The following is a 27,036-nucleotide window of genomic DNA, read 5'->3' on the forward strand; positions in this document are numbered from 1 at the left end:
AGCGCTGAGACCCAAGTGCGATGTGTGGCCCCCGCGGGACTCAAGGCTGAGATTCTGGCACTGGGGACACGAGTGGGATCTGGCTGTGCAGGTTAGGGGTCCCGAGTTGGTTCTGGAGGTGCAGGGCCAGGGTCCTGAGTGGGTTTTGGCGGTGCAGGTGCCAGATCCTTTGTTGGGTCAGAATCGTGAGTGGGGTAGGAAAGTCGAGTGTGGGTGGGATCCACAGCCAGAGCGTCCTCGGGCGCCGCCTGGTGCGGAATGGAGGGGCGGGGGCGAGTCTTGCACGGCTCTAGCAGTGTTCGGCCTGGGAGGGACTTTTCATCCCGTGGGCAGAGGGACAACCAGGAACTCTGGCTCAGTCTCCACCCCAGGACGGGGCGGGTCCTGTCGGCCCGAACGAGGGTGTGGCAGCCGCAGTAGGCTCACAGCCGGTCTCCGCGCGGGAGGTAAGGGGCTTGGGCCGGGGTTCAGACATCGAGGGTGGGCTCTGGGTTATGGGTGTGAATCCTAGGCTCCCGGCCGGTGTTTTAGGATCGGACCTGGAGATCTAGACTTGGTTGGGAGACTCTGGGTTCCACCGCAGGTCCTAGGCTGGGGCCTGGAGACCTGAACTTGATCTCGTGATCCTGGGCTCCGTCGCAGATCTTGGGCTCCTGCCTGGGAGTCTTGGGCTCCAGCCGGCTGTCCTAGGCTGTGGCTGGGGGTCGTAAGCTCAGGGACCGGGTGCCGCGACCAAGCGCGATTCTTTGGGCCACCTGGCACTGCGCCCAGGGCGCGTGCGGTCCCGAGCCGGAGCAACCACCTGGGAAGCAGTGGGAAGGAGCAGGCGGCGCGCTGTACACACTACTACCCAGTCCAACCCATCACTCCCAGACCCCTGTAGTCCTTTGCTGGGTCCAAGCGCCTGTCTCCACATGAAGGAAGTTAACACTCGTTGAACTCACCCCAGCACTACTTGTGTTGCCTTTTCTTCTTTACAAGTAAGTTTGCTTTCTCTTAGGGTGTTCCTCGCCCTCCTTGTCCAAAGGACCTCGGCACAGTGCCTGACACACAGGAATCATCTTATTCTGAGCTGTGTGTCCCCTGTCTGCTGGTGGCTATAGTCTCACTCGGTCCTCAGAGCCTTGACCAGCCTGGGACTCTGGTACCTAAGAGGATGGCCGCTTAAACACTCTGCTTGCTTGAGGTGCACCCCAAGTGTGTGGGAAGCCTCCGATTACTGGAGCACTGTGAGCTCTGAGTATCTGTGGCTTTCGTTAAACCTGGGCTCCTGGCTCTCCAGTTGATGGTGGAAGGGTGGATGGGATGACCCGCTAGTTACCTGTCCCGCTGCCCATTGTTTCCAGACTCCTCGCTTTCTTAGGTGGGAAGCAACTCTCCGATTGCCAACGAATCCATAGAGAGCAGAGAGAAGAATAAGTAAGAGGACCAGAGATATACTTGCATTGATAGAGTGCTCGCTTAGCATTCCAGAAGCCCTGAGTTTCATCCTTGACTCTGAGTAAACCAGGTGTTCTCTTGCCTGAAATCCCAGCACCTCAGGACAGTGCGGAGTAAGGTTGGAAGCTAACCTGGACTGCATGAGAGAAAGACCCAAGCAACCTTAAGCAAACACAAGAGCAGATAGGGGCTGGAGAGGTGGCTCGGTGGTAAAGAGCACTTGCTGCTCTTCCAGAGGGCTACAGTTGTATTCTCAGCATCCACTTGAGATGATTCACAACTGCCTGCAACTCTAGCTCCAGGGGATCTGACACCTTACAGCCTTGGAGAACACACACACACACACACACACACACACACATGCACTAACAAAATCTTTTTATAAAAAAGTAAGCCGGAGAAGGGAGCTAGATCGGAAAACGATAACCACAAGCACGGAGAGCCGCTGACTTTGGCGATGGCTATCTTGTCAAAGCCAGTCAGAACAGGCTTTGGCTGATTTCAGGGAACACACAGAGGTACACTCATCCATTGGTACTAGAGGCACAACTGTCGAGCCAAGGGCAATGATTTCCTCCTAGCTGGACTCACTGCTTTTGTTAGGGATCATTTTTTTATTTTTCTCTGCAAGCAGCCTGACGTTCAGGGTAGCCAAGGATGTCCTCAAACTTCTGATTCTATTGCCTCTACTCCTGAATGCTGGGATTACATATGTGCACAACTATGCCTAGTTTATTCGATGCTGAGGGGTCCAACTCAGGACTTCGTGCGTGCTAGGCAAGCACGCTACCAACTGAGCTGCATCTCCAGCCGCCAAAATTATACAGCTTTAAAATCTAAACCAGAAAGCTTCCACAAAGGTGTTGCTTGAGTTTGGGGGTGGAATTTTCCCCAAGCCAAGCCTTTGGAGGTTTGTGCTCCTGCAGTTAGAGTACAGGGGAAGTTTACTAGGTGCCGGGGTAGGCTTCTCAGAGTGTCTCTGAGTTATGCTCAGTCTACGGCATTTATTTCTAATTCTCTTCAGCCTGAGACAGGCTCTTTCTTAACCCAGTTTTACAGATGAAGAAACATGGTTTCAAGTCCCGGTTCTACTACTTCCCCAAACTTCAGGGTGCATCAAAATCCCCTAGGAAGTCTAAACAAAATTTAGATTCTTGCCCTACTTTTGTTTTGCTTGTTTGTTTACAGGGTCTCATTATGTAGCCCTGAATGTCCTGGAACTCACTGAACTCATCGAGAGCCACCTGCCCCTGCCTTCCAAGTGCTGGGATTAAAGGCGTGCACCCCAATGCCTGACTCTAGCACTATTCTTAAAAAGAAATTTGGGGGGGAGTGTTCTTACTGTGCAACCCAGGCCAGTCTGGAATTTGACACCCTTCTGTCTCAGTCTTCTTGGCCATTTTTACTGACTACAAGTGTGCACCCTCACCCTCTGGAGGGTCACTGTCCCAGGTTCTGACCCAGTATGGTGGATGGGGGTCCCATCAGTGAGAAAATAGGCCTTACACAATCACAAATGAGCATGCTGAATGAAGTGTGAAAGCGTGACCTTCCATGGGCCTCTGGTCTGTCATTGCACTACACACTCTAGGTGATGTGAAGAGAAACACTCTGAACCCCCATTCCATGGGACAGTTGTCTACTACACAGTCAGTACAGCAGAGATCCGATGAACAAGAGACACTTCTCCCTCCAACGTCAACTCTGAGTGTGTGTGTGGTAGTGGTGGTGTGAATACACGGACACGTGTGCTTGTAGACGCCAGGGACAACTTCAGCTATTCTTCCTCAGGTGCTGGCCACCTTCTGTATTTTGAGACGGGTTCTCTCATTGTCTCACCACTAAGCCAGGCTGACTGGCTAGCACGTTTCCCCAGCAGTGGGATCATAAGCGCACCTACCGCTCCTCCCTGTTTAAAACACAGTTTCTGGAGACCAAACTGTCCTCCTGCTTACGAGACAGCCCCTTACCAACAGCTCTGTTACCGTAGTTCTTCAATGTAGTCTCCAGTGCTCAGCACTTCTAGACTTAGCTCCAACTCAAGGTTTTCTGTTTGCTGCTGTTTACAGGATTGAAGCTGAGGTGGATTAATGCAGTCTGTGAACTGTCTTAAAAGCCAAGGGTCTCTGAGGCCCACTGTGGCTTAGGTGGGGTATAACTCCTTGGTGTCTGGTTGTGTTTGAACCGAGCTGGGATTTTTTGCTTTGGGACCCTGAAATGTCATTTCTGAAGAGAGTTTTCTAAACTCAAAGGTCCCTATTCCTTGAGGTCAGTAAACTGTCGCACCATGTCCTGAGCTTGTCATAAAACTTTGTGAATGTTATCGCCGCCATCAGCACAGGCATAAACGGTGACTAAAGGCCAGGCCATAGGTTGCCATGTAGAAATCCCATGGGCTCCTCCCCACCTCTCCCCTAACCAGCAGGCCTGGATGCCACGCGGAGTCTGAACAATGAGATGCCAGCGAGCTTTTTCTGGCCAACAAGGATGTGTTGTCTGTGTGAAGGGACCCTTCCCTTGAAGAGGGACCATGTGGCATTGCTATCAGAGGCTGACATGGGGTCTTGATTTACTTGTGCTTGAGCTCTCTTCCCTAGAGAGGGGAGCCCGGCCTTTACAGGAATTGGACCCCGACATCTGCCTCCCAGGGAGCAAAGGAACAAGCACATTTTCTGGAGTTTAGTGCCATTGTCTGCGGGTGTCTTTCTGATGCTTGTGAGGACTTACCGACTCAGTGGTTCTCATCCTTGGTGGAGATGCCCCCGCTCCTGCACCTTTTGATGCTGGTGAGGACCTACTGACTCAGTGGTTCTCATCCTTCGTAGAGGTGCCCTCCCCACACATGTAAAAATGTAACTAAAGCCACCTGTCCCTTCTTGAGAATAATGAACGCATACTTAACATTCTCCAGAGTTTCAAAAGGTTTCCCAAGTTCCTTCTTGGGAAGGGCCAGGGTGTTTGGAGAGTGCCTGAGGGTCATGGGAAGAACAGCTCAGCAATTTGGAAGCATTTGTCAAATTTTCATATGAAGACATTCTAGCGACTTCAATTCTAGGACTTTTCCCTAGATTTACACTTGGGATGTGTAGAGCTGCGTGCATAGGTGCAAATGCTGCGGGCTTGCTGTAGGGACAGAAAACTGGAGCTGCTTACATGTCTGTCTGTAAAGGACAGAGTGAGTTCCAGCTCGTTTGCAGCGCACACGGCCCTGAGCTACATGGGAGTCGGTGTGATGGAAGAGCGTGAATTCTGTAAAAGGTTAGATATGGTGATTGCGTGGATATTGGAAACCAAGGGGCTAGAGAGGTGCTCACTGTAAAGAGTGGGTGCTGATCGTACAGAGGGCCAGCACACCAGGAGGCTTCCAACAGCCTGCAACTCCAGCTCCAGGGGATCTCCCCCCCCACACACACGCACACACGCACGCACGCACACACACACGCACGCACACTCAATTAAGAAAATAAAAGTAAATCTTAAAACAGTGAAAAGAATAGCACACAAAATTAGTATTGTTAGATCTGACTAAGAAAAGTAAAAACAAAACCTCTAAGCCCCCCAAACTGGAATGAACAGGAAAAAAAAGACGGTGGGTTTGCATTGTTTTAACAAGCCCTTTTCAGGGCTTACAGCTAATATGATAATTTATGGAAGCAGGAAGGGAAATAGATTGTAGGTGTCTCCGATCTCCCCAATTCTGAGAGTTGCGCTTTCCATCTGAAGGGGTGGACAGAGCCACTCATGGCCTCTCACGGGCAGCTGAAATAATGGCAGAAGGGAAGGCACAGGTGGAGGGCACAGTGACAAACAGCTCCGGTCACCAGGGTCCACCCCACTGCAAAGTGCCAAGGTTGATAGACGGCAATAAGGTAAAATAATACTGTTTCTGCCAATATACATGTTATCCTTAAAATAAAAATATAAGCAAAGGACACGAAGCTGAGCCTGCAGCTCACTTGGCGGAGTGCTTGCTTCGTATGTGTGAAGGCCTGGACCTCCAGCGCAGTATCGAGCAGGTATCCCAGCACACGCCTGTAATCCAGCTTCGGGAGGTGGAAGCCTACAGAAGTTCTAGGTCATCCTCGTCTACATAGTAAGTTCAAAGGCTGCATGAGACTCTACCTCAAAATAAATAAATAACAAATGTTATTTGCTTATTAGTATTTCCTATGGTTCCTTGATATGTTAGTGTTAAATATGTTAGTATTATCACTTGGCCAACTCAAAGGGATGGAAAAAAATAACCACAGAAAATCAATCCTGGTGATGTTGAGTATAGAAAATTTGAGCAGGAACTGTTGGTCTTAGAGGATTTATTAATAATATTTAAGTCACCTTCCAGTGCCCTTTAGAATGTTGTGTTCTTCTAAGGCCTATAGATGTATGTGTGTTGGTTCAAATAGTTATTTTGGTTTGTTTAAAATAAATAAATCATACAGCAAGTGCTTAGTTCTCCTGGGCCAAGAACAAATTTTAATGTATTTGAAGATTTTTATTTTCTGAGTGACTCTTCCACACAGACTTGAATTTTCTTTGAGACAGGGTCTCATACAGTCGGGGTTGGCCTTGAACTGCTGTCCTTCCTGCACTCACTTCCCTGGTGTTGGGTTACTCTTATGTGCCGCCATATCTGGTTTTATTAGCAAGCAGTGCTGGGCGTCGTACCCAGGGCTTTGTGCAGGCCAGGCAAGCACTCTGCCAACCAAGCTGCACGCCAGCTGCCTTCTAGCTTTTGGGAATGCGCCCTGTATGATTAATATCTGAGGTCACCCTCTTGTGCATTCCACACCAGAACTCCTTATCCTATCTAACCAAAACCCAGCACCCCATGTCTCCAGTAATCACCTGTCTGCGCTCAGCCTCTGTGACTGTGCCTGCTTCATCCCACACGAGGGAGGTAGCGTGGTGCTTGTCTTAGTTCCGTGTCCTCCAGGTCCATCCCAGTAGCTGTGACTCACAGCACACACTGTGCGTGTTCGTTGGGTTTTTCTTTTGTCTTGGCCATCCATCAGTTGGCACATGGCGGTGATAAAATTCACGGAAGTTTTCTGACCACTCAGGAGGTGGTACAACAATTTACTGACCTCAAGCAATAGGAAGCTTTAAGTTTAGAAAATGCTCTTCGGAGCTCCTCTGTATGGTCCAGCCCTCCCACTCCTCGGCATAACTCAGAGTACGTGAAATCAGCGTGTAAAAGAGACACCTGTTCTCCCGTGTTCTCTGCAGCGCTGGCATTGCATAGAAAACAAAACAACACAGGACTGCATGTGTCCTGGTAACTCATGAGCTTCTGTGTCAGCTCCTTCATTCTCTCTTTATGGCGACAATACTGAAGTTTCTGACATCTGTCATTTCTGCATGGAGAGCAAGCTTCCATCTAAAATTCTTAAATATCAGTGAGGCATTGTAGTGCCTACCTTTAATCCCAGTACTTGGGAGGTAACGGCAGGTGAGCTTCTGTGAGTTTGAGGTCAGCTTGGTTCTAGACCAACCAGAGCTACACAATGATACCCTGTCTAAAATATATGCATATATAAAATATATACAATATGTATATATATGTGTTTGTATATATACATATATACCCACATTCACCTTTTTAAGCTAGAAAAAATGTAATTAAGATAACTAGCAAATTCAAATTGCAAATGAGTACCTTGTGCTGTCTGTGAACCATATTCAAATGAACACATTAAAATATTGCTTAGTTCCTGGAAAACTATTCAAAGTGAACAAAGCTTCTGGTACCAATTAGTGGTTACAAATAATACAGACAGGGCGCCTTCTGCCTGGCAGGTGCTTTGTGCACAGTGGTCAAGGTAAACTTCAGTCCTGCAGGAGCAGAAGTTAATGCGTTCTAAAATGTTCATTCTTATGGGGGAAATAATGCTTTATAAAGAGTAAATTCCATCAGGATCATACAGACCTTAAAAACAGACCTACTCCGTAGCTGTAGCCACACCACCGCTTGCTCAGTAGCCATGTGTGGTTCATGGGCCAGGTGAAGAGACTGGGAGTCAGCGGAGCACCCAGTGACACGGTGTGTGCTGACACTCACTCTCCTGTAGGGGAAGGCTGCTTTCCAGGAATCTGCTCTTTATTTATTTGTTTGTTTGTTTGTGTATATTTATTTATTTATTTTTGGTTTATCGAAACACGGTTTCTTTGTAGACCAGGCTGGTCTTGAACTCACAGAGATCCGCCTGCCTCTGCCTCCCAAGTGCTGTGATTAAAGGTGTGCGCCACCACCGCCCGGCTCAGGAATCTCCTCTAATTCTCAGTTTCTACCAGTTAAAAGCACTTTATTATTGACAAGCTCATGAAAATAGTCCAAGTGCTCCTCAAACTAGTCTACTGCCTCAGTCTCCTGAGTCCTGGGGATGATTTGATTGATGGTCATGCCTTACAACAGCCACTATTTGGTTCTCTGTTTCTCTCTCTCTCTCTCTCTCTCTCTCTCTCTCTCTCTCTCTCTCTCTCTCTCTCTCTCTGTGTGTGTGTGTGTGTGTGTGTGTGTGTGTTACACTTTCTCTAGGGCTATGAGCATCTCATGCATGCATGTAGACATCAGAGGACAAATTGCTAGAGTCGCTTCTCCCCTTCCTCCCAGTGGGTCCTGGAATGAGCTAAGATCTTCAGGCTTGGAGAAAAGGGCTTTGATCCACTGAGCCAGCCCTCCATTTCTTTCTCTAACTCAATGGCTGGTTCTCTGAGGGAAAACATTCATATATATATGCATCTCCCACCTGTCCTGACTTCATGGTTTCCGCCCCAGCACCTCCTTGGAATGGGTTTGGTGGAGAGCAGGGCAGTCGCTGGTGTCACCCTCTTCTTCCACTTTCCATTTCCATCCTCCTAACTTCTTCCTTCTCAGCCACCTCAGGTCAATCCTGCTCTTTCCAGTTTTGCCAGAAGTCTTTTTATTACGCCCGCCTTGAAGAGGATTCAAATACAAAACTAGGGAAGGAGGCGTCGCCATAAATAGCCAAGTTCCCTCCGTGACTCAGAGAGCCTCAGTGGAAGCTTGAACACTCTGTTTTGTCTTTCCACCAGACTCAGCTTGAATTCTGGAAAGAACCCTGCCCAGACCCAGGGAGGTGTGGTTGAGGGAGGTGCTGCCCACACAGTTGGCTGGACCTGAGGTCACTAGCAGAGCGGAGTGCTTTCTGCTCACTTTCCTCCTCAGTCTGTGGAGGAAAAACATGCTGCTCTTCCTGTTCATCTGGAAACCGTGCGCTCTTCCCTCCCAGGGTGGCCAGGTGACTGCCTCTACAGCAGGAAGGACGGGGTCACATAACACCTGTATCTCATTCTGTAGCAAAAGATGCGCAGTAGGACTTCTGGAAGCCTGACGACATTGTTGCCCCTTCCTGCCGCACTGTGTACATTAGTGTGGGGGGCCAGGTGGATGCCAGGTGTCTTGTCTGGGGCCAGGTGGATGCCAGGTGTCTTGTCTTTGCTCCCCACCTTGTTTTTACTAACAATGTGATTCGCTGAGTCCGGACCTCACTGATTTATCTAGGCTGACTGGCCAGTGAGTCCCACGGATGCTTCTGCCTCCACTCTCCTGCCCCCAGCTATGCTTACAGGCTCATTGCCTTGCCCTTTTCTGTTTATTATTATTATTAAACATTGGTGCTTGGGGATCTGACTCCCAGCTCCAGTAACCACCGTTGTCCTCCCTCAAAGGCCCGCCTTGCTGCTGCTTCTCCCTGAATGCTGGGATGATAGCTGCACCCACCAGGCCCTGTGCACTCCCTGGGATCTGAGTCTTTTTGTGCTGGGCTTATTTCACCTAGCACAATGCTCTTTTCTTTGATCTGTTGTCACGTGACCACATTCTCTTTCAAGGTAAAGACATCCCAGGTACGTGTTTACCACTTTTCTTTGCCCATTCACCTGCCGATGGACACTTATGTTGATCCTATGATCAGCCTCGGTGAACAGTGCTGCTGTTAACTCAGGGCAGACTTCTGTTCAACATACTCATTTCCAGTCTTAGAGCATGGTGTAATTCTGGGCAAGTGCTCTCTACCACAGGTCGACACCCCCAGCCCTAGGTTTTTGGATTTTTGTTTTGTTTTTATTTTGAGATTTATTTGCTTTTATGTGTATGAGTATTTTTGCCTATGTGTATATCTGTGTACCATGTGTGTGTGTGTCTGGTGCCTTTGCAGACCAGAAGAGAGAGTCAGATCCTAGAGTTAAGGATAGTTGTGAGCTACTATGTGGGTGTTGGGAACTGAACCCAGGTCGTCTGCAAGAGCAGCAAGTGCTCTTAACTACTGCACCATTGCTCCAGCCCTTCCTTCTAGCACCGATTTTAACTTTAAAAATTGTTTTTTACATTTTTTTTTCGGGGGGGGAGTGGTACATACCACATTCCTTTGCATGTCAATCTCTCTCTCTCCACCACCTGTATTCTAGGGCTTGAACTCAGGTCATAGGGCTTGGCAGCAGGTGCCTTTACCGGCTGAGTGACCTGAACAGCCCTAATCTTAGCATTTTGAAGGACCCTCCATGGCACTTCCCATGACTGTTGAACTGGCTGACATCTGTAACCCCACTGCGCAGGGTTCCCCTCAAACTCTCTTACTTGGATTCATGCTGTCCTTATCCTATGTCCCCAGGATTTTGTAAAGAAAGATAGAAAGATTTTAATCTCTTGGGGAAAGAGCACGTGAGAGTCAGATGTCTGAGTTGTGTGACAGCACAGCTTTAGTCCCAGCACTCGGGAGGCAGAGGCAGGCGGATCCCTGTGAGTTCAAGGCCAGCCTGGGCTACAGAGTGAACTTAAGACAGACAGACTGTGTAGAGAGACCCTGTCAGAAGAATAAGAAGACCCATCTTGACTTCCCTGATGAGGTGCCCTTGTTCTGAGCCTAAGACAGGATTGCTAGGATGAAAGGAGACACCAGGCAGCTTTGGAATCTTGGTCTTGGTGTGCGATGGCCTGTGGTTGTGGATCCATAAGGAGCGACCAGGGTGGTGCCTGTGCGGATAGTATATGAGAGTCTCTGGTGAGAGACAAGAGCTAGAGACCCGTGCTGGTGGGTCCCAACCAGCCAGCTGAGGTTCCCGCACGAGATCCCCACATGCCTAGAAGAGTCTCTCTTTAAGTGGTTGTTACCCTGAGGAAACACAATGTGGGAAAACCATATGGGTCTTTGGATTTCACCGAGTCTGTTTGCTTGAGAGTGGGTGTTGATAAGTGGAAGGAAAGCACAATGCGCTCCCCAAAGGCGATGGCTGTGTCTTGGGCTGTAAAAATGAATGTTACTTTATTGAGGCATAATATTCATAACCAGAAAAATGTACAGATTTGAAGTGATTAGGGATTGCTATAAAGGATCTTTAAAAAGGATTTTAAAAAGGATACATTCTTAAGGGAATGGCGAGGTGGCTCAGTTGCTAAAGTACTTGGCACCTAAGCAAGAGAGCCTGGGTTTGATCCTTTGAATCCAGGCAGGTCAGTTGGACATGGTGGTGCAGACTTGGTGGCAATAGGAAAGCCTGCTCGGCAAGCTCCGGGCCGGTAGGAGACCCTGTCTCAAAAGACAAGGTGCTTAAGGAGGAACGATGCCTAAAGTTGACCTTTGGCCTGTATGCTCATATGCACACACATACACACATGACTATATGCATACATGCACCCAAAAGAGCATGCCTGTGCACATGCACAGAACAGCTGAGGTAAAATACACATAAAGTAAGCTAGTTATCATGCATTACACATTATGTTTGCAGCCTTCAGTACTGCTCATTCACAGAACTCGTTCCTCATGTAAGGCTACAGCTGTCTGAACCCAGTAAGCTGTGAGTGGATAATGCTAGACTTCAGAGATGCCATGGGGAAGGGCTCTTTGGAGAGAATGACCTGCAGATTTGCCTTGGCCTGACAGCAGCCATCTTGCATCTAACAACCATGATTGCCCCTGGGTATCCCTGGTTGGTCTCCAACCCCTCCTTCCCACACGGCTTCCTAGCTCACTCCAAACAAACAAACATTAAAGTGACAGTGCAGCTCATTTCCAGACTCCGGGGCCAGGAATATTCCTTTGTCTTTGATTTTCGTTTGAGGTAATGTGGGCGCTTTCAGGCTTGGATAAGGTAGCTTTTGTCCTAATATATTTCTGACACAAGACCAACCTGGTCTTGCTAGAGGAGGGGGGGAGCACCCTCTTCAAGCACCAAGTACCCAATAAGTTTCACTCTGAGCAACGCTGGACCATTTTCATTTGGTCTCACTGTGGTGTACGGCTGGTTCTCATAGACGGGACCTCATTATTCCAGAACAAACAGTAATAAAAGGAATAGATAAACGCTGTCAAGTCATGTGTTTGCTCTTCTAAGAATGTAGAGTGACAGCTTGATTCTTCTTTGTATCACTAGTTCTTGCTATTGATTCTATGTAACCCATGAAGAAACTGCGATCTGGGAAACTGCACCTTGGCCCAAACTTCATAGCTAGGAAGTATAGAGAGAGATTATTAGAACGAGTGACCCACAGGACTCCGCTCACTTTATTCTTGGAGAAAGGGTAGCATGAGATTTAAAGAGACGTTTCTGCTCTGAGTGACTAGGATGAGGAATTTTCAGCTAAGCTGGGACGCTGGTTTCGCTGCCCTTGGGTCTGGACTCCTCACGGCTACTCCTCATCAGGACGGCATGGCTCTCTGCTGCAGGGTTTACCTATGCTGCCCCTGGTGAGTCTGCTCAAAGAACCTTTAAGCTGCTACCAGGCCATCATCGTTCACTGTGGATGAGACTGTTGACCTTCTGCAAATTAGGGTTCTGTACAGCAATAATCCAACCCTGGCAGGAATACAATTTCTCTTGGACCTGCCCTGCATTTCTATTCCTGTTTCCTTGTTCAAAAAGATTTATTAACTGGGTATGGTGGCACACACCTTTGATGTCAGCACTCAGGAGGTAGAGGCAGAAGGATTTCTGAGTTGGAGGCCAGCCTGGTCTATATAGAGAGTTCCAGGACAGTCAAGATTACATAGTGAGACCCTATTTCAAAAAGACAATCAGAAGATTTATTTGTTTTTATTTTCTCTGGGTGTTTTTACCAGCATGCTCGTGTGTGCACCACATGCATGCAGTGCCCATAGAGAACAGAAGAGGGTGCTATATCCCCTGGAGCGAGAGTTACAGATAGTTGTAGCTACCATGTGGGTGCTGGGAACAGAATTCGGGTCCTCTGCAAAAGCAAGTACTCTTAAAGCACTGAGCCATCTCTCCAGCCCTGGATTTCTGTCTCCTTTGTGGACTCTCATGGTTTTCTCAGCTGTGGTGTGCTTGGCAGTTTGATCTGAAATAAGGAAAACCCGTTCTAACGGAGCAACAACATGGTTGTGTTTTAGTCTGGAGGACACTGCCGTGATAACTTAAGGCAGCCACTCTCTGGGCTTGAAAAGTTGTATCATAACTTTGTCCGCCTCGTCAGAGGTTTTGCATGAAAACCCCTAGTGCTTTCAGTTCATAGCAAAGCCCAGAAGATCTGTTTCTGCTGCTTTCCTGCTGGTGTCCGCTGGGTACTCTCCAGTCTGCAGCTGGGCCGGTAGACAGCTGGTGGGCTCACCCTGACTAACCCCCCCACCAGACCCTAGATGCATACTAACCAATGGCATCATTCCCCAGTGAGCTGCGGGAGCCAGTAGAGTGTGTGTGTGTGCGTGCGTGCCTTCGTGCATGCAAGAGAGAAAGAGAGAGAGAGAGAGAAAGAGAGAGAGAGAGAGAGAGAGAGAGAGAGAGAGAGAGAGAGAGACTCAGTTACTTATGTAACTCAGCTGCCTCAGACTTTCTGTCCTCCTGCATTAGCTTTGGGTACTGTGGGTACTCCTGTGACTATGGGTGTGGCTACTGTGTCCAGCATTTGCATATTGTGGCTGACTCACTTGCGTGCGCAGGATGCCAGCCCCTGTTCTGTTCTAAGGTGGGCACAGAATGTGCCTGTTGGAATCCTGCGGCCTCATCTGGAAATGGCATGCTGCTCCGAGCGGCATTTCCCAAAGGCGGGACAGCTGAGCCTCGACTGGGCGCGGCAGTCAGAAACTGTTTCTGGATTTGCATGGCACCAGCTTTTGCCTTTGGCCAGCAGCCAGCCTTCTGCCAGATTAAGCATGCTCCAGTCTCAGCCAGTTCATCTTGGAAGAGCATTTTCTCGCTGTTTTAGCTTTTACATCCAGTTTGTTAAAGATAAGAAACAAACAAATCAGCTGATTTAGCAAGAAACACGTCAATTTAAAAATTTCTTCTAAGATTTATTTTTTAATTTTAATTATGTGTGTACATGTTGCAGGGCTGGGGTGAGTGAATATGACTGCAGATGCCTGTGGAAGCCAGAAGTGTCAGATACCCTGGAGCTGGAGTTACAGGCAGTTCCAAACTTTCTAACATGGGAACCAAATTTGGGTCCTCTGCAAGGGCAATATAAACTCTTAGCTGCTGATCCATCTCTCCAGTCCTAACCATTTAAAGTTTTTATTCCGTTATTATTTTGAAGACTTCTAGAATTGTCATCTGCCTTTAGAGTTAATTTACATGTGTGCAATCTCATGTGTTAACATGACACAGAGAGCATGGGATCTGAATGAAGACCCTATCACTCCCGCGCAAGTGACCTGGGACCCCATGCTTAATTTCTCTACGGTGTACGTGATAGCCCCCACTTCTCTAGACGAGAGGGACAAGTGACTTAGTCTTGATAAAATATCTGTCATTTAGTGCGACTCAGGGGTCAATATTTGTTTAAAAATAAGCTCCATGTTGCTCCAGAGAGCAGGGTGTGGACTGTAAGCCCAACTTCGTACCTCTCAGCAGGACGGAAGCTGCTGTGGAGGAGCAAGCTGTCACCTATGGGACTGAGGGCACCTGGGCAGCGACACTGGGAAGGTTGGAGAGTCCTCACCAGCTCCTAAATCATGACCAGAAGTTTTCATGAATTATGGATGCTCGACCTAACTTAGGCTCCTTTCTGGCTAGCTCTTTTAACTGTTTCTCTTCGTCTACATTTTACCTTTCTCCTTTCTTCTTTCTCTGCTTCTCTTGTCTTGCTGGCAGCTGCCTGGCTTCTCCCCCACCTCCCGTGTGTCCCTCTCTTTCTCATTCTCTCCTCTTTTCTCTCTTGTTCTTCAGAAGCCTAAATTTCTCCTCCTATTTATTCTTTCTGCCTGCCAGCCCTGCCTATCCCTCTCCTGCTTAGCTATTGGCTGTTCATCTTTTTATTAGACCAATCAGGCGCCTTAGGCAGGCAAGGTGAAACAAATACAACACACCTTTACATAATTAAACACACATCCTTACATTGTTAAACAAACACAACATAAAAAATGTAGCACACCTCTACACAGTTAAAGTAATATTCTGGAGCATAAACAAAGGTAACACATAGTTAAATATTCCATGACATCGAACTCATAGATCAGCCTGCCTCTGCTTCCCTAGTGCTAGAACACATTTTAAAGATCTCACAACCACACTAACAAAATGATGCAGCCAATCAGAATTCCAGAGGTCTCCAGTCCTTAGGCACTGCTGAGAGCTGTTGAGGAAGGAGTGGGGAGGAAGAGGGAAAGAATCTAAAGCACTGTGATGATGTATGTGAACTAAGACTCGATGTCACCAGCTACACTTATAAAGTTTGTTACAATAACCCCTGTATGTCCTATGTGAACCTTATGCCTGGGGAAACTGAGGTAGGACATGATTTACCTAAATATGCAGGACCCAGCCAGTTTCCCTGACAACCAGCTAGGCCAGGCTGGCTCTTTTTAATAAAATGTAGATTTTTTTTTTTACTTTGCTTCTCAATACAACACAGTTTTGCTATTGTAGCATTCTGATCAATTTGAAATATTTCAAACAAGACAGAGGAAGCTGAGCTCGATTGCTCATGCCTGAAACCCCAAAACTTAGAAGACTGAAGCAGGATTGTGGAGAGTTTCAGGTCAGTCTGGAATATGTAGCAGATTCTGTGCTAGCATAAACTACAAAATGAGACCCCTCCTCCCACTCCTTACAAACAAACAACAACAAGAAAACAAAAACCCAAGGAACAACTCAAAGCAAACAGGATGAAGTGAGGTCTTGTCCTAGCCTGGTCATGAGCTGACTGTTGACCTCAGGCCGGTTACACAGCGTTGCTAAGCCTCAGTTTTTGTCTTAGAAAGTGAAGAGGATGATGAAGACTCCCCAGGAAGTCAGGAATATTAGTTCAGGGAGTGGAGAAGCCCGTGTGATCAATGTTCCCAGCTCCTCCCTCTGCCGTTTAGATAAAGGAGACATTGGACTAGAGTTCAAACTTTGTATGTTTTAAGTCATATATAAAATAATTGCTTCTCAATCTGTTAGCTAAGGTTAGTTAAACTATATGTGACATCTGTGTCTTGGAGAGATCCTGTTGTTTCCCATGCTGTTGTAAGTAAGTGTATAGGATTTAGACAAAACATTGTGTGCAGAGACCCAAAGTGTCTTTTTCCATTGCTCTGCACTTTACTCATTGAGGAACTCTCTCTCTCTCTCTTCCTCCCTCCTCCTCCCTCTCCCTCCCTCAGAGAGCTAGGATCACAGACAGACTGCCATGCCTACAGGACTAGAGTGTGGTCCTGAGGGTCTAAACTCCAGTCTTCAGCTTTGCATGGCAAACTCTTTGCCCACTGAGCTGTGTCCTCATCCGTCTTCCTGTTTGTTAAGCTTTCAGTCTGCTTGAGTGACATCAGCACCAGGGACTCCATTTGAGTCTGTGGGCACCCGAAGATGGAGCTCAGCCTGGAATCTCCTGTAGATTTTTCTCAATGTAGGTTTGTTTCTAAACTCACATTGACATAACATATGTAACCTGTCTTTGAGTAAAGGTTTGGAAATACCTATGTTCCTGTCTCAAAACCCATGTCTCCAACGACACTTGTCTTATGAAGGATTTAAGTTTCAAGAAAGAGAGTAGAGTCGCTGTTGCTTTTCCTCGTTGCTGGCAGTTTTGAAAGGCCTCCTGCTTGGGTGGTGCCCGCTCACCACCCTTCACTGGCCCTGGAGACCAGAAGTTAAATCTGTCCTTGTGGGCTGTAAAATGAAACTGTGTTCCAGCAAAGTGAGTGGGTGAGTCACTCACATGTGACTTCCCCAGGGAAGCGAGAATGTTCCAGAGTTAGAACGTGGGGCAGACAAGTCCATTTCTGAAGAAGGCTCAGGTCGCCTGTCCTGGGGTGTGGGTCAGTGTCTGGATTCACCTTTCCTTGGGACAGAAAGACTCTGTCGTAGAGAATCTCTGTGGACTGTGAGGGAAGCTTGCGTGTTGACGGGCAGTCTCTCTTCAGATTTGCAAACCCTTCCAGCTGGCCTGCTCAGACTGGCTGTTCTTGCTGGAATAACTTTGCATATCTGCATTTTGATGTTAGTTGATTTTACTGCCTAATGTTCAGGGCAAGGGGGCATCTAGTTTGCCTGTTTTCCAGGAGGAAGGGCCCCAGGCTGTGGGGTTTTGTTGTCGTTTTGCTTTTTTGGGCAGAGGCTCACTGTGTAGACCAGGCTGGCTTTGAACACACAAAATAGCCCAACAGCAGGCTCTTGCTCCACATATGGGCAGAATGGACATGAGAAGTGTGGTGCCTGAGTGAGCCTTCAGCTCAGGGCAGTGATGCCGTGCATGACAGGGACACAGGATGGCCGCTGGTGGGGTTGTGCATTGGCTCTTCGGGATGTCAACCTGGGAAATGAGAGATGTGTTCTTGACAACCCAGTCCTGAAGTGTTTCTGTGGCTGTCTGCCCTTCAGTGAAGCAGGTGACTGGCTGAGTCCTGAGCTTCCCTTCTGTGACTGCCGTTGTGTTAAGTCTCATGTTTGATTCCCAGCTTTCTCTCAGTTGCTCTGAAACAGGTTCTTTTCTCTTTAAGACACGGTCTCAATATGTAGCCCGGTCTAGCCTCAGACATCCTCCTGCCTCAGCCTCCTGAGTACTGGGCTTACAGGCGTGCACCACCACATCTGGCTAAACTATTGCTTCAAAGTTTTCCTCCCCAAACCCCTTATGCATGTGACATCTGGACATGGTTAGGAGGTGGCACACCCCACACACGGCTCTGTATGTCCCTTAGGGGTTTCAGACAATTCTAAAAAGATGTGTCGCCTCCAGTTGTCACTTCTCACCTAGAACAGTCCTGGGGCTTTTGAGGTCATTTGACTGCTGCAGAAATGTGTTTGCATTTTTCCAGAGTAAGAGCTAAGTTCTGGCTGCTCATTATTGTACCCTTTTTGTGAGAGAGCACAATTTAAAACCCCAACATAATCCCGACCCATTGAAAACATGGCCCTATAGTTAGTTAGTTCAGCTTAAGGAATTCTAGGCAGACCCTCAGAAAGAAAGGTCTAAGGTATCCAGGGAGTCACTAGGCAAGGAGACATTGTAGCAAACCTTCCAGGATGGGAAGAAGGCATTATCTTGTGCAGCTGGGAAGAGATGTGACGATTCTGTCTCAGAACTTGAGGGCAGCCAGTCATGGAGAGAAAGGCAGCGGGTCACTCGGGATCCATAGTCAGGAAGCAGAGAGAGAGAGATGGCCACCGGTGCTCAGCTCACTTTCTCCTTTTTATTCAACCCAGCCTACCAGATGGCGCTGCCCACAAAGAGGGTGCATCCTCCCCTCTCATCTAATCCAGCTCATAACCCCCTCACAGTCATGTCCAGAGGGTTGTCCCCTGGGTAGCTCTAGGTCCTGAGAAATTGACAGTCGATATTAAACTCTAAACCTTACTTTCCGCTCTTCTTCTTCCCCCTTGCCAAGAGTCTGTTGCTCGGAGCCTGGCACTGTTCGAGCGTGGGTTGGTAGACTAACTTCACATTATCCACAGCCGAGAAAGAATCAGAGGCACCACTTTCCCGATCTATCATCTGCGCAGACACACATGCGCACTGGTGAGGAGACGCGAGTTGCCTTGAGTAGATAGACCTAACGTGCATGCTGTCCCAGCTCCACATAAACTGTCCACCTAAGACTGTTCTTGGCTTTCAGAGTAAACCCTTCCTGGCTCCTTGAGCGGTGACTCTCAAGATTGCCCAAAGGCATGGCTCTGGGGTTTCCCCACTTCTTATGGAGTAGGAAGCGGTTGAAAAGTTCCTAGTCTAGACTCCCCCCTTTTGGGAGGTTCCTTCTTTCCTGCCCCCTCATTTGCCATCTGCTCCTCACTTAAGTGGTAGCAACAGCAGCTGGGTTGAACTCCTGGACTCACCCTTTTGGAGGGACGCACATCTGGATGCCTGGGGGGTGGGGCGTGTGACATGGGGGAGGGGCGGCACAGGGCAGTGGCAGGAGCTCTGCTCACAACTTTTGGTTTTACCTTCATTCATATTTGTTTCATTCACCTTTTTTTTTAATCTTTAACTACATATTTATTTGTTTGTTTTGCCCATATGATGTGTATGTGTTTGGGCACACACGTGTGACAGAGTGAACGTGGAGGTCAGAAGTCACCTTCTGGGAGTGTGTTCTTTCTTTCCGTGAACGTGAGTGTGTTCATCTTATTTTTAAATAACCATTTAGAAATGTGCTTCCAGATTGGGAATCCAGTTCAGTTGGTAGAGTGCTTAGCCAGCAGGTGCAAAGCTCTGGGTTTAGTACCCAGCGCTCATAACCAATCGTGGAGGTGCCTGCCTGTAATCCCAGCATGTCAGAGAAGGAGGCAGGCAGATCAGGAGTTCAAAGCCATCCCAAACTACATATAGAGTGTAAGGGCAGCCTAGGCTAGAGACCTGAGTTTTAAAAGAGACATGCATGCCCTTCTCCAAGCAGGGGCTCGACTTGGTGGTAGGCATATGTGGAGGGTGACTGTCCCAGTTATCACGAAGCTGGGCCCATGCGCTTGCATACCTACCTAGCAGCTGCTCTGGTTGCCGTGTCCTACTGACATTTACAGGGAGAGAGGGACTGCCCATCTCTCTCTGTGTAATCAGGCCTCACTGCGGTCCCACGGTAGTGGCTTCTCTGCAGTCCCCAGACTGGCATTCCCTCAGGAAAATGTGCCCGTCTGATCATGGGCAGCTTGATAGTTCCACAGCGATTGTGGGGCTCCTGCCAATGTGTGCTTCTCCTCTGAATCTTTCAAAACCAAAGACACTGCCCCAAGACGTTATTCCTGATGCCCATTTCCGTGAGGGTTCAGGAAGTTGATGGTGCCCACTGACAGGATGAAGCTGCCCTCCCTGGGGTCAGCAGTTCCTTGGCCCCGCCCTCCTCCTCCATAGGAAGTCTGTAGACCAGGGTTTGCTTCATCCCATCCCAGCATAACGTTCCCCCAGTGGTGGCTTTGAGGTTTGCAGCCAACGCTGCTTCCAAGACTAATTCTTTAATTCAGTACCCCTCCCCACCCGTGTGTGTGTTCATGTGGAGACCAGAAGACAAACTCTTGGGTTGTTCCTCTGATACTGCCCACCCTTTCTTTTCTTCTTCTTCTTCTTCTTCTTCTTCTTCTTCTTCTTCTTCTTCTTCTTCTTCTTCTTCTTCTTCTTCTTCTTCTTCTTCTTCTTCTTCTTCCTCTTCCTCTTCCTCTTCTTCTTCTTCTTCTTCTTCTTCTTCCTCTTCCTCTTCCTCTTCCTCTTCTTCTTTTAGAAAGAGTCTCTCGTTGACTCAACCAGTGAGCCCAGGTATCTATCTGCCTGTCTCTGCCACCCTAGTGCTGGGCTCACAAGAGAGCACCTCCTCATGCATAGGCTCTGGGGACCGAGCTTTGACCTCATGCTTGTAAGGCAATCTCTCCAGAGCTCTTGCTTTTGATTTTTTTTTTTTTTTTTTTTTTTTTTTTTTTTTTTTTATCCAGGATCTCATGTAAACCAGGCTGGTCTTGACTCTTAACATCTGGTGCCATATAATACAAAATAGTGATATGGCTAACAGTCCTATAATGAGAAGTTTAACACATAAAAAGCTTAACGGATTTATTTAATCAATTTTTTAGATGATACTCAAGTCTTCACAAATGAAAACCCAAGGAAAATTCTGAGGTTTTGTTTTTTTGTTTGTTTGGCTTTGTATCTTAAAAGCAGGGCCCCACTGTGTAGTCCTGGCTGTTCTGGAACTCACTGTGTAGACCTGGCTGTCCCAGAACTCATTGTGTAGACCAGGTTGGTCTCAAACTCCTTGAGATCTGCCCGCCTCTGCCTCCCGAGTGTTAGTGTTTGAAGGTGTGTGCCACCACACCAGGCCTGGGGAAATTGGGTGAATGTATAGAAATCCTACCGAGCAAAAGGCTTGATCCAATGGTGGTTCCCGAGGGGGAGGCGGCAAGACCTCTGTGGGGATTCTCCTTGGACTGTGTATTCCTTTCTGAGCATTGTGCAGGAGCTACCTGCAATGAGAGTCCCAGGATTTACTGTCAAACAAGACAGATAAGAGAATTTCCTTATGGCCAGCTCCTACACAGAAATACAGGAAAAGGTTAACTCAACATTCTGGGCCCTGTGGCTTACTTAAGGGGGAGGGGGAGGAACTCTAGACACTTGGTGACCAATTTTGGAAAAGTCAAATAGGTAAGAGACCAGAGAGACCTGGGCTCTCCGAATGTTTCTGAGGCCTTTCGTTCTTCAGTTAGAGGGGCTCAGCCTGTCAGCAGAGTACCAGGCCCTAGATGTGGGGGTGGTGGGTTCCCACAGCAAGCAATTCTTCAGTTCTTTCTCAGCTCCAAGTGGGTACCCTGCACCTTAATACAGTTCCAATACTACTAGGGGCTAAAGGCTCTGTCCCACCACACTGCCCACCCAGGTGCCACTCAAACCCAAGAAGTGCTTCTGGACCATAGACGATAAACCGAAGGATCCCGTAGCTCCCTTGCCTTTGATGGCTGGAGCAGTGTGCAGAACTCAGGCAAAGAGTATGCCGAATGAATCACCTGTGCTTTTAGAAAAGATGGATCTCAGAAGCGGACACAGAGGCAGGGGAAGGGACAGGGAGTGGGACAGGGAGCTTCCTGTTCCCCTCCCTTTTATGAGCGTCTTATCGTGATCCATAGAATCATTGGCCACACCAGCTTGTTTCTGCCTCAAGATCGTTGTACAACTACTCCCTGCCCCTGGAGGACCTCTGTTGGAACTTGGTGAGGCTGCGTCTGCCCTTCAGTAGCGCCTCATTCAGCTGAGCTGGGGCTGTAGCGCCATGGGCAGGATGCCTTCCCAGCATGCACTAAGCTGTGGGTTCAGTCCTCAGTACCAGATGAACAGGGCGTGGCACTGTAGTCCTTGATCCCAGCACCCAGGAAGTGGAGCCAGGAGCGTAAATTCAAGGTCATTTTTGACTATTTGGAGTTAAGACCGGCCTGAGCTCTTCCTTCAGCTTAGATAGCATTTCCTCAGAGGTGCTTCTAGGCTACCCTATCAGGCCTGCTCCTTCCTGGCACCCTGATTATAATAGCCTCCATGTTAAAGACAAAGCAGCAATGAACCCAGCTTTACAGATCTTAATGACTTTATGATCCCATATCAGATGGTCAGAATGCCCATTCGGTGGTACCAGCTTTTAATTAAAACCAGAAGGAAAGGGAGTGATGTACAGAAAAGGAAATGAGATGTAAGAGACAGCCCAATTGGCTAAGTTCTCATCTGTCTCATCAGAAGGTGGGTGGAACAACGTGATTGGTTACAGTTCTCCTCTGTCTTATCAGAAGGTGGGTGGAACAAATGTTGCTTGAATGTGGCTGGCTTTCAGCTTCCTATTACAAGGGTAGATTCCATGCTGGGCTCTGGCCCAGAGGTTCCTGCATGCTAGGTGAGCGTCCTACCAACTGAGCTACGTTTCCGGCCATGTTGTGTATTTTTTGAGATAGAGTCTCATTTTGTAGACTAGGTTGACCTTGAGCTCACAATTCTCCTTGCCTCAGCCTCCTGAGTTCTGTGGTTACGAGCACCCAGCTGATTCTGTGATTTCTCAAGCTCTCAAATGTCCTCATCGTTGGTTCCAGGGTGACTCTTGGAGTGTTGAGGTGCCATGTCCACATGACTTAGATGTGGGAACTGGAGGCAGTAGGCCTGATCCTCACAAGGGAACCCCATGAGAGAGCGGGAGCACACAGGGAAAGTTTGGCACATAAGCGTTCCTGATGAGGAGGGGCACTGGAAACTGAGTGTGAAGACATGCGGGATCAATGAGGGAAAATTCTAGACCTGAGATGGCGAAGGAAAATAGCATCTGGGAAATGGACAGAGTCAGTGCCGGGTGGGCTTTCAAGACACGCAGACATTTACACAGATGTATGCAGACACATGCATACACATAGATGCAGGGATGATGAAGGCACACACACGCCTGAACACACAGGATACAGGCGCGTGCACACACATTCATACACATGTGGACGCATACTGGGCGGTCCTGAGTTCTCCAGTTTCTGGTTCGGAGAGCTTGTTTCTTCGTGCCCTGTCCTGACCTGCAGTAGTGTATAATTCAGAATCTCTGTTCTGAGAATCAGTTACAGCACTTCACCCCAACAACACAGCACGGGCGTAGCGTGCACCTCCAAACAGGAGCAATTAGGAAGCTGCGGTTGGCACAATAAACTCAACTGCTCAATCTTCCTTTAATGATTAGCCTGGTCCAGGAGCTCTGGCCCCTCCACGGGTGACCTTTCGATGAGTTATGGATCATTTCCTCTTGGCTTGGCTTCATGCAAACATGGTACCCTAACTAATGAGCAATGCCACATCCCTGGTCTCAGTAATTTCTCTTCTGCTTTGCTCACAGGAACTTCTGCCGAGGTGACTGAACTCCCAACGTGACCTACAGCCATGGTAAGTGCCTCGCCCCACCTGGTACCAGCCACCAGCAGGCACAGGATGTGTACTTTGGGACCTGTGGCTTAAACAAAGCCCTGTTTGTTCAGCAGAGGGCGGGGAGCTCGGAGGCACCATGTTCCTCCAGTGCTCAACACTATCTATTGTCCCACCCTCTCATCTCACATCTTCCCATGGGTGTACTCACAACAGTGCCTTCCGTGTAGCACGGCCCCTATAGCTAGTGTTCCCTTGTCATTCTTTCCTGTGTCACTGTCTTAGTCAGGGTCACCATTGCTGTGATGAAACCCCATGCCCAAAGCAACGTGATGAGGGAAGGGTTGATTTCGCTCACAGTTCCATCTAACAGTTCATTATCAAAAGCAGCGAGGGCAGGAACTCATGCAGGGCAAGAACCTGGAGGCAGGAGCTGATCCAGAGGTCACAGAGGGGTGCTGCTTACTGGCTTGTTCCTCCTGGCTTCTCACGTTTTCTTATAGAACCCAGAACCACCAGCCCAGGAGTGGCACCACCCGTAACGGGCTGGGACCTTCCCCAACAATCACTAATTAAGAAAATGCCTTCCACTCAGGTCTTATAGAGGCATTTTCTCAACTGAGGGTCCCTCCTTTCTGATGACTCTGGCCTGTGTCCACAAAACTAGCCAGGACAGTGATGTGTCCTTTGCCACCTCAGCGAACTTTCCTGGTGTAGATGGACACCACCCCTCTCCATCTTCCTCAAAAAGATTATTGTGCACTGTGACCTGGAATTTAATCAATACAGACACTCATAAGAATGCCAATGGAAAAAAACCTCCTGGCCTTGCCCCTAAAATAAGGGAGAGTTGCTCGTGATGGTACCAGGTAAAGGAAACCACCCTGGCCAATCTCTCTATCGATTCCTCTTGTTAGACATTAAATCTTATCTCACAACAGTGTCGTCAGCAGTGCAGGTTAAATTTGAACTTGATGTTTGAGAACCATCCTAAAACCTTCATTACCAGAATTCCAAAGACCTCAGGAAACATTAACGCAGGAAGTTGAGGGTGTGAGCTGCCATATGTGAGGCCCTAGGTTGCGTCTTCAGTACATGCATCCATAGGTGCACACACATGTACACACACACACACACATGCACACATACACATGTACACACACACATGTACACACACACAGAGTCTCATGATGAGCTCACAGACTAAATTAAGCCAATTTAGAATTTTCACAGAAAATTACTAATAAAAGGTAAAATAAAGAAGCCAGGTGTGTATATCATGTTTCCATGATTTCTGTATCAAGTGCCACAACCCCAGTAACTTTAAATAAATAAATATCAATAAATAAATAAATATTTTGCTTCATTGGTCTGGAGGCCCAGATTCTAAACCCCAGGTGTCAACTGGCTCATTATCTCTGAACCTTAGGGTGTGGAGACTCCTCCTTGGCCCTTCCCAATTTAGTGGTCTTAGAGTTCTTCAAATGCTACCAAGCTGCATAAATCCAGTTCTGCTTTCCTGTGAGGACACCAGCTCTGTAGGTCAGGGGCCCACCCTGCACTAGCCCCTGTGAGGACACCAGCCCCGTAGGTCGGGGGCCCACCCTGCACTAGCCCCTCTTCCTAACGCCCCACATTTGCAGTGAGGCCTCTTCCAGCTAAGGTCACGCTCTGAGGTCCTGAGGGTCAGGACTGTAGCAACTGAATGGGTGACAGTGCCAGAAGTTAATGATGTCATGGCTCTGCTGTGCCCTGTTGGGTAGGCAACAGTCAATGATGTCATGGCTCTGCTGTGCCCTGTTGGGTAGGCAACAGTCAATGATGTCATGGCTCTGCTGTGCCCTGTTGGGTAGGCAACAGTCAATGATGTCAAAGTGTTCATATTGACTGGCATCTGAGAAGAGAAGGTACTACTACCTTCTCTGTAATAGCTAAGGACTTTTTGTTTGCTTGTTTGTTTGTCTGTCTGTTTGTTTGTTTGTTTGAGACAGGGTTTCTCTGTTTATCTCTGGCTGTTCTAGAACTCACTCTGTAGACCAGGCTGGCCTCAAACTCACAGAGATCCGCCTGCCTCTGCCTCCTGAGTGCTGGGATTAAAGGCATGCACCACCATCGCCCCGCTGCAACTGAGGACTTTTGTGGAATCTTGGTCATCATCCCATTGGCTTGTATCAGTAAATAGAGAGAACAAGAATCTCACTATAATATGTAATTTGGAAATGTGCCGAGTTGTGTTTAGATGATAGTGATGATGGCGGTGGTGGTGGTGGTGGTGATGCTATAAGTTTTTATTTTCACTTTTGTTGGTTTCCATGCTGAGTGCTTTGCCATTTTCATCCCGTTTCACTATCCCAGCAACACCCTGAGTTGATTTAATTGTTTTCAATATATACGTGAGAAACATGAACCCCTCTGGGGCACACAGCTGCCAAGGGTTGGAGACGAGTCTCTGGCCAGGCCTGTCAGGCGCCTGGGTCTGTACTTCTGCTGTTTCTTAATAACTTATTAAATGACAAGATACCCGACAAAGGGAATATTGTGGAGGAAGGTGTATTTTAGGTTAACCTCTAGTCTTTCCTGTGGACCACTGCTCATTTGTGCTTAACATGGTTGCCTAATAGAAAACATTTTGCGGGCAGAACTTCTGAGCTCTACACCCTTTGTATCAGGTATGGCATCCTCCCTCAGTGTCCCCTCTGGATCGATGACACCATGCTCACGGTACTCCTCCAAAATCTGAAGCCATCCTTGATTTTTTTTTCTGTCTTCACCTCCACTTTAATCTGTCAGCATGTCTGTTGTCTTTGGAAACATGGGTGAAGCCTGACTGCGTGCTTCCGTCTTCTTAATTTCATCCTGCCCGGCATCACGTCTCACCTGCAGCCTCAGCCCTTACTGCCAACCCATCTCTAACATCACAGCAGCCTGAGCTAGGTCTGGGATAGCCTCAGACTCTGTGTAATCAAGGATGACCTTGAACTCCTGGTACTCCACAGAACCACTTAAACCAGGCCTGTTGTCTCTCGTCTGGTACCCCAACACTCAGGAACTAGAGGCAGGGAAGTGGAAATTCAAGGTCATCCTCATTTCAAGGCCAGGCAGCCTGGGCTAGAGACTATCTGTCTCAAAAAAGAAAAAGAAAAAAAAAAGGAAGAAAGATGTGTGTGTGTGTGTGTGTAAAATTACATTATACATACATACACACACACACACATACATCTTGGGGTGCGGAGATGGCTCAGTTGGTAAAGTGCTTGCCACACAAGCTTGAGGGCCTGAGTTCAGTCCCCAGAACCAATGTAAGAAGCCGATGCAGCAATGTAATCCAAGCTGAGGCAGAGACAGACAGATCCCTGGGGCTTGCTGGCCAATCAATCCAGTCAATCAGTGGACTCCGTGAGAAAAGGCACCAGGTAGATGATTCAGCAGATAGGAGCTCTTGTCAGTCTTAGAGGGTTCTGAGTCCAGTTCCTACCAGTTCCTAACCCCCCACATCTGGCGGCTCACAACCGCTTCTAACTCCAGCTCCAGGACATGAGGCCGTCTTTGGGATCTCATGGGCATCCACACTCAAAATGCACATAAATAAAATTTTAAATGAAAAAAGCAGGATGGAGTAGCAGAAGAAACACCTGATGTCAGCTTCTGGCCTCTGTGTGTACACATGCACATGTACAAACAGCAGCCGTTAGCTGGACCAGCTCTCCTGCCTCCCCCCTCCCTGCTCTGTCCATCTGTAGCTGCCCCTTCATTCGATGGTTTCAATCCGAAAGATGAACTATTTGCTGTTTTCCCTCCCTTAAAACCAGTGCATTAACGGGGACACCAGAGGTGGGGCCGGAGCT

At 48.1% G+C, this 27,036-nt stretch overlaps 1 protein-coding gene across 1 annotated transcript in view; it reads left to right on the top strand.

Moving 5' to 3' along the window:
* Window positions 1-315: 315 nt before the first annotated feature.
* The window catches only part of Anxa4 (annexin A4), a 54,355-nt gene continuing 27,634 nt past the window's right edge, over window positions 316-27,036 (top strand). Inside the window, exons 1-2 of the mRNA XM_057769280.1 lie at window positions 316-446; window positions 23,166-23,212. Of these exons, the coding sequence (XP_057625263.1) occupies window positions 23,210-23,212 (3 nt within the window). The 5' untranslated portion in view covers window positions 316-446; window positions 23,166-23,209. The remainder of the gene's footprint in view (window positions 447-23,165; window positions 23,213-27,036) is intronic.

This window comes from Chionomys nivalis, chromosome 1 (assembly GCF_950005125.1).
Source record: "Chionomys nivalis chromosome 1, mChiNiv1.1, whole genome shotgun sequence".
NCBI classification, from domain to species: Eukaryota; Metazoa; Chordata; class Mammalia; order Rodentia; family Cricetidae; genus Chionomys; species Chionomys nivalis.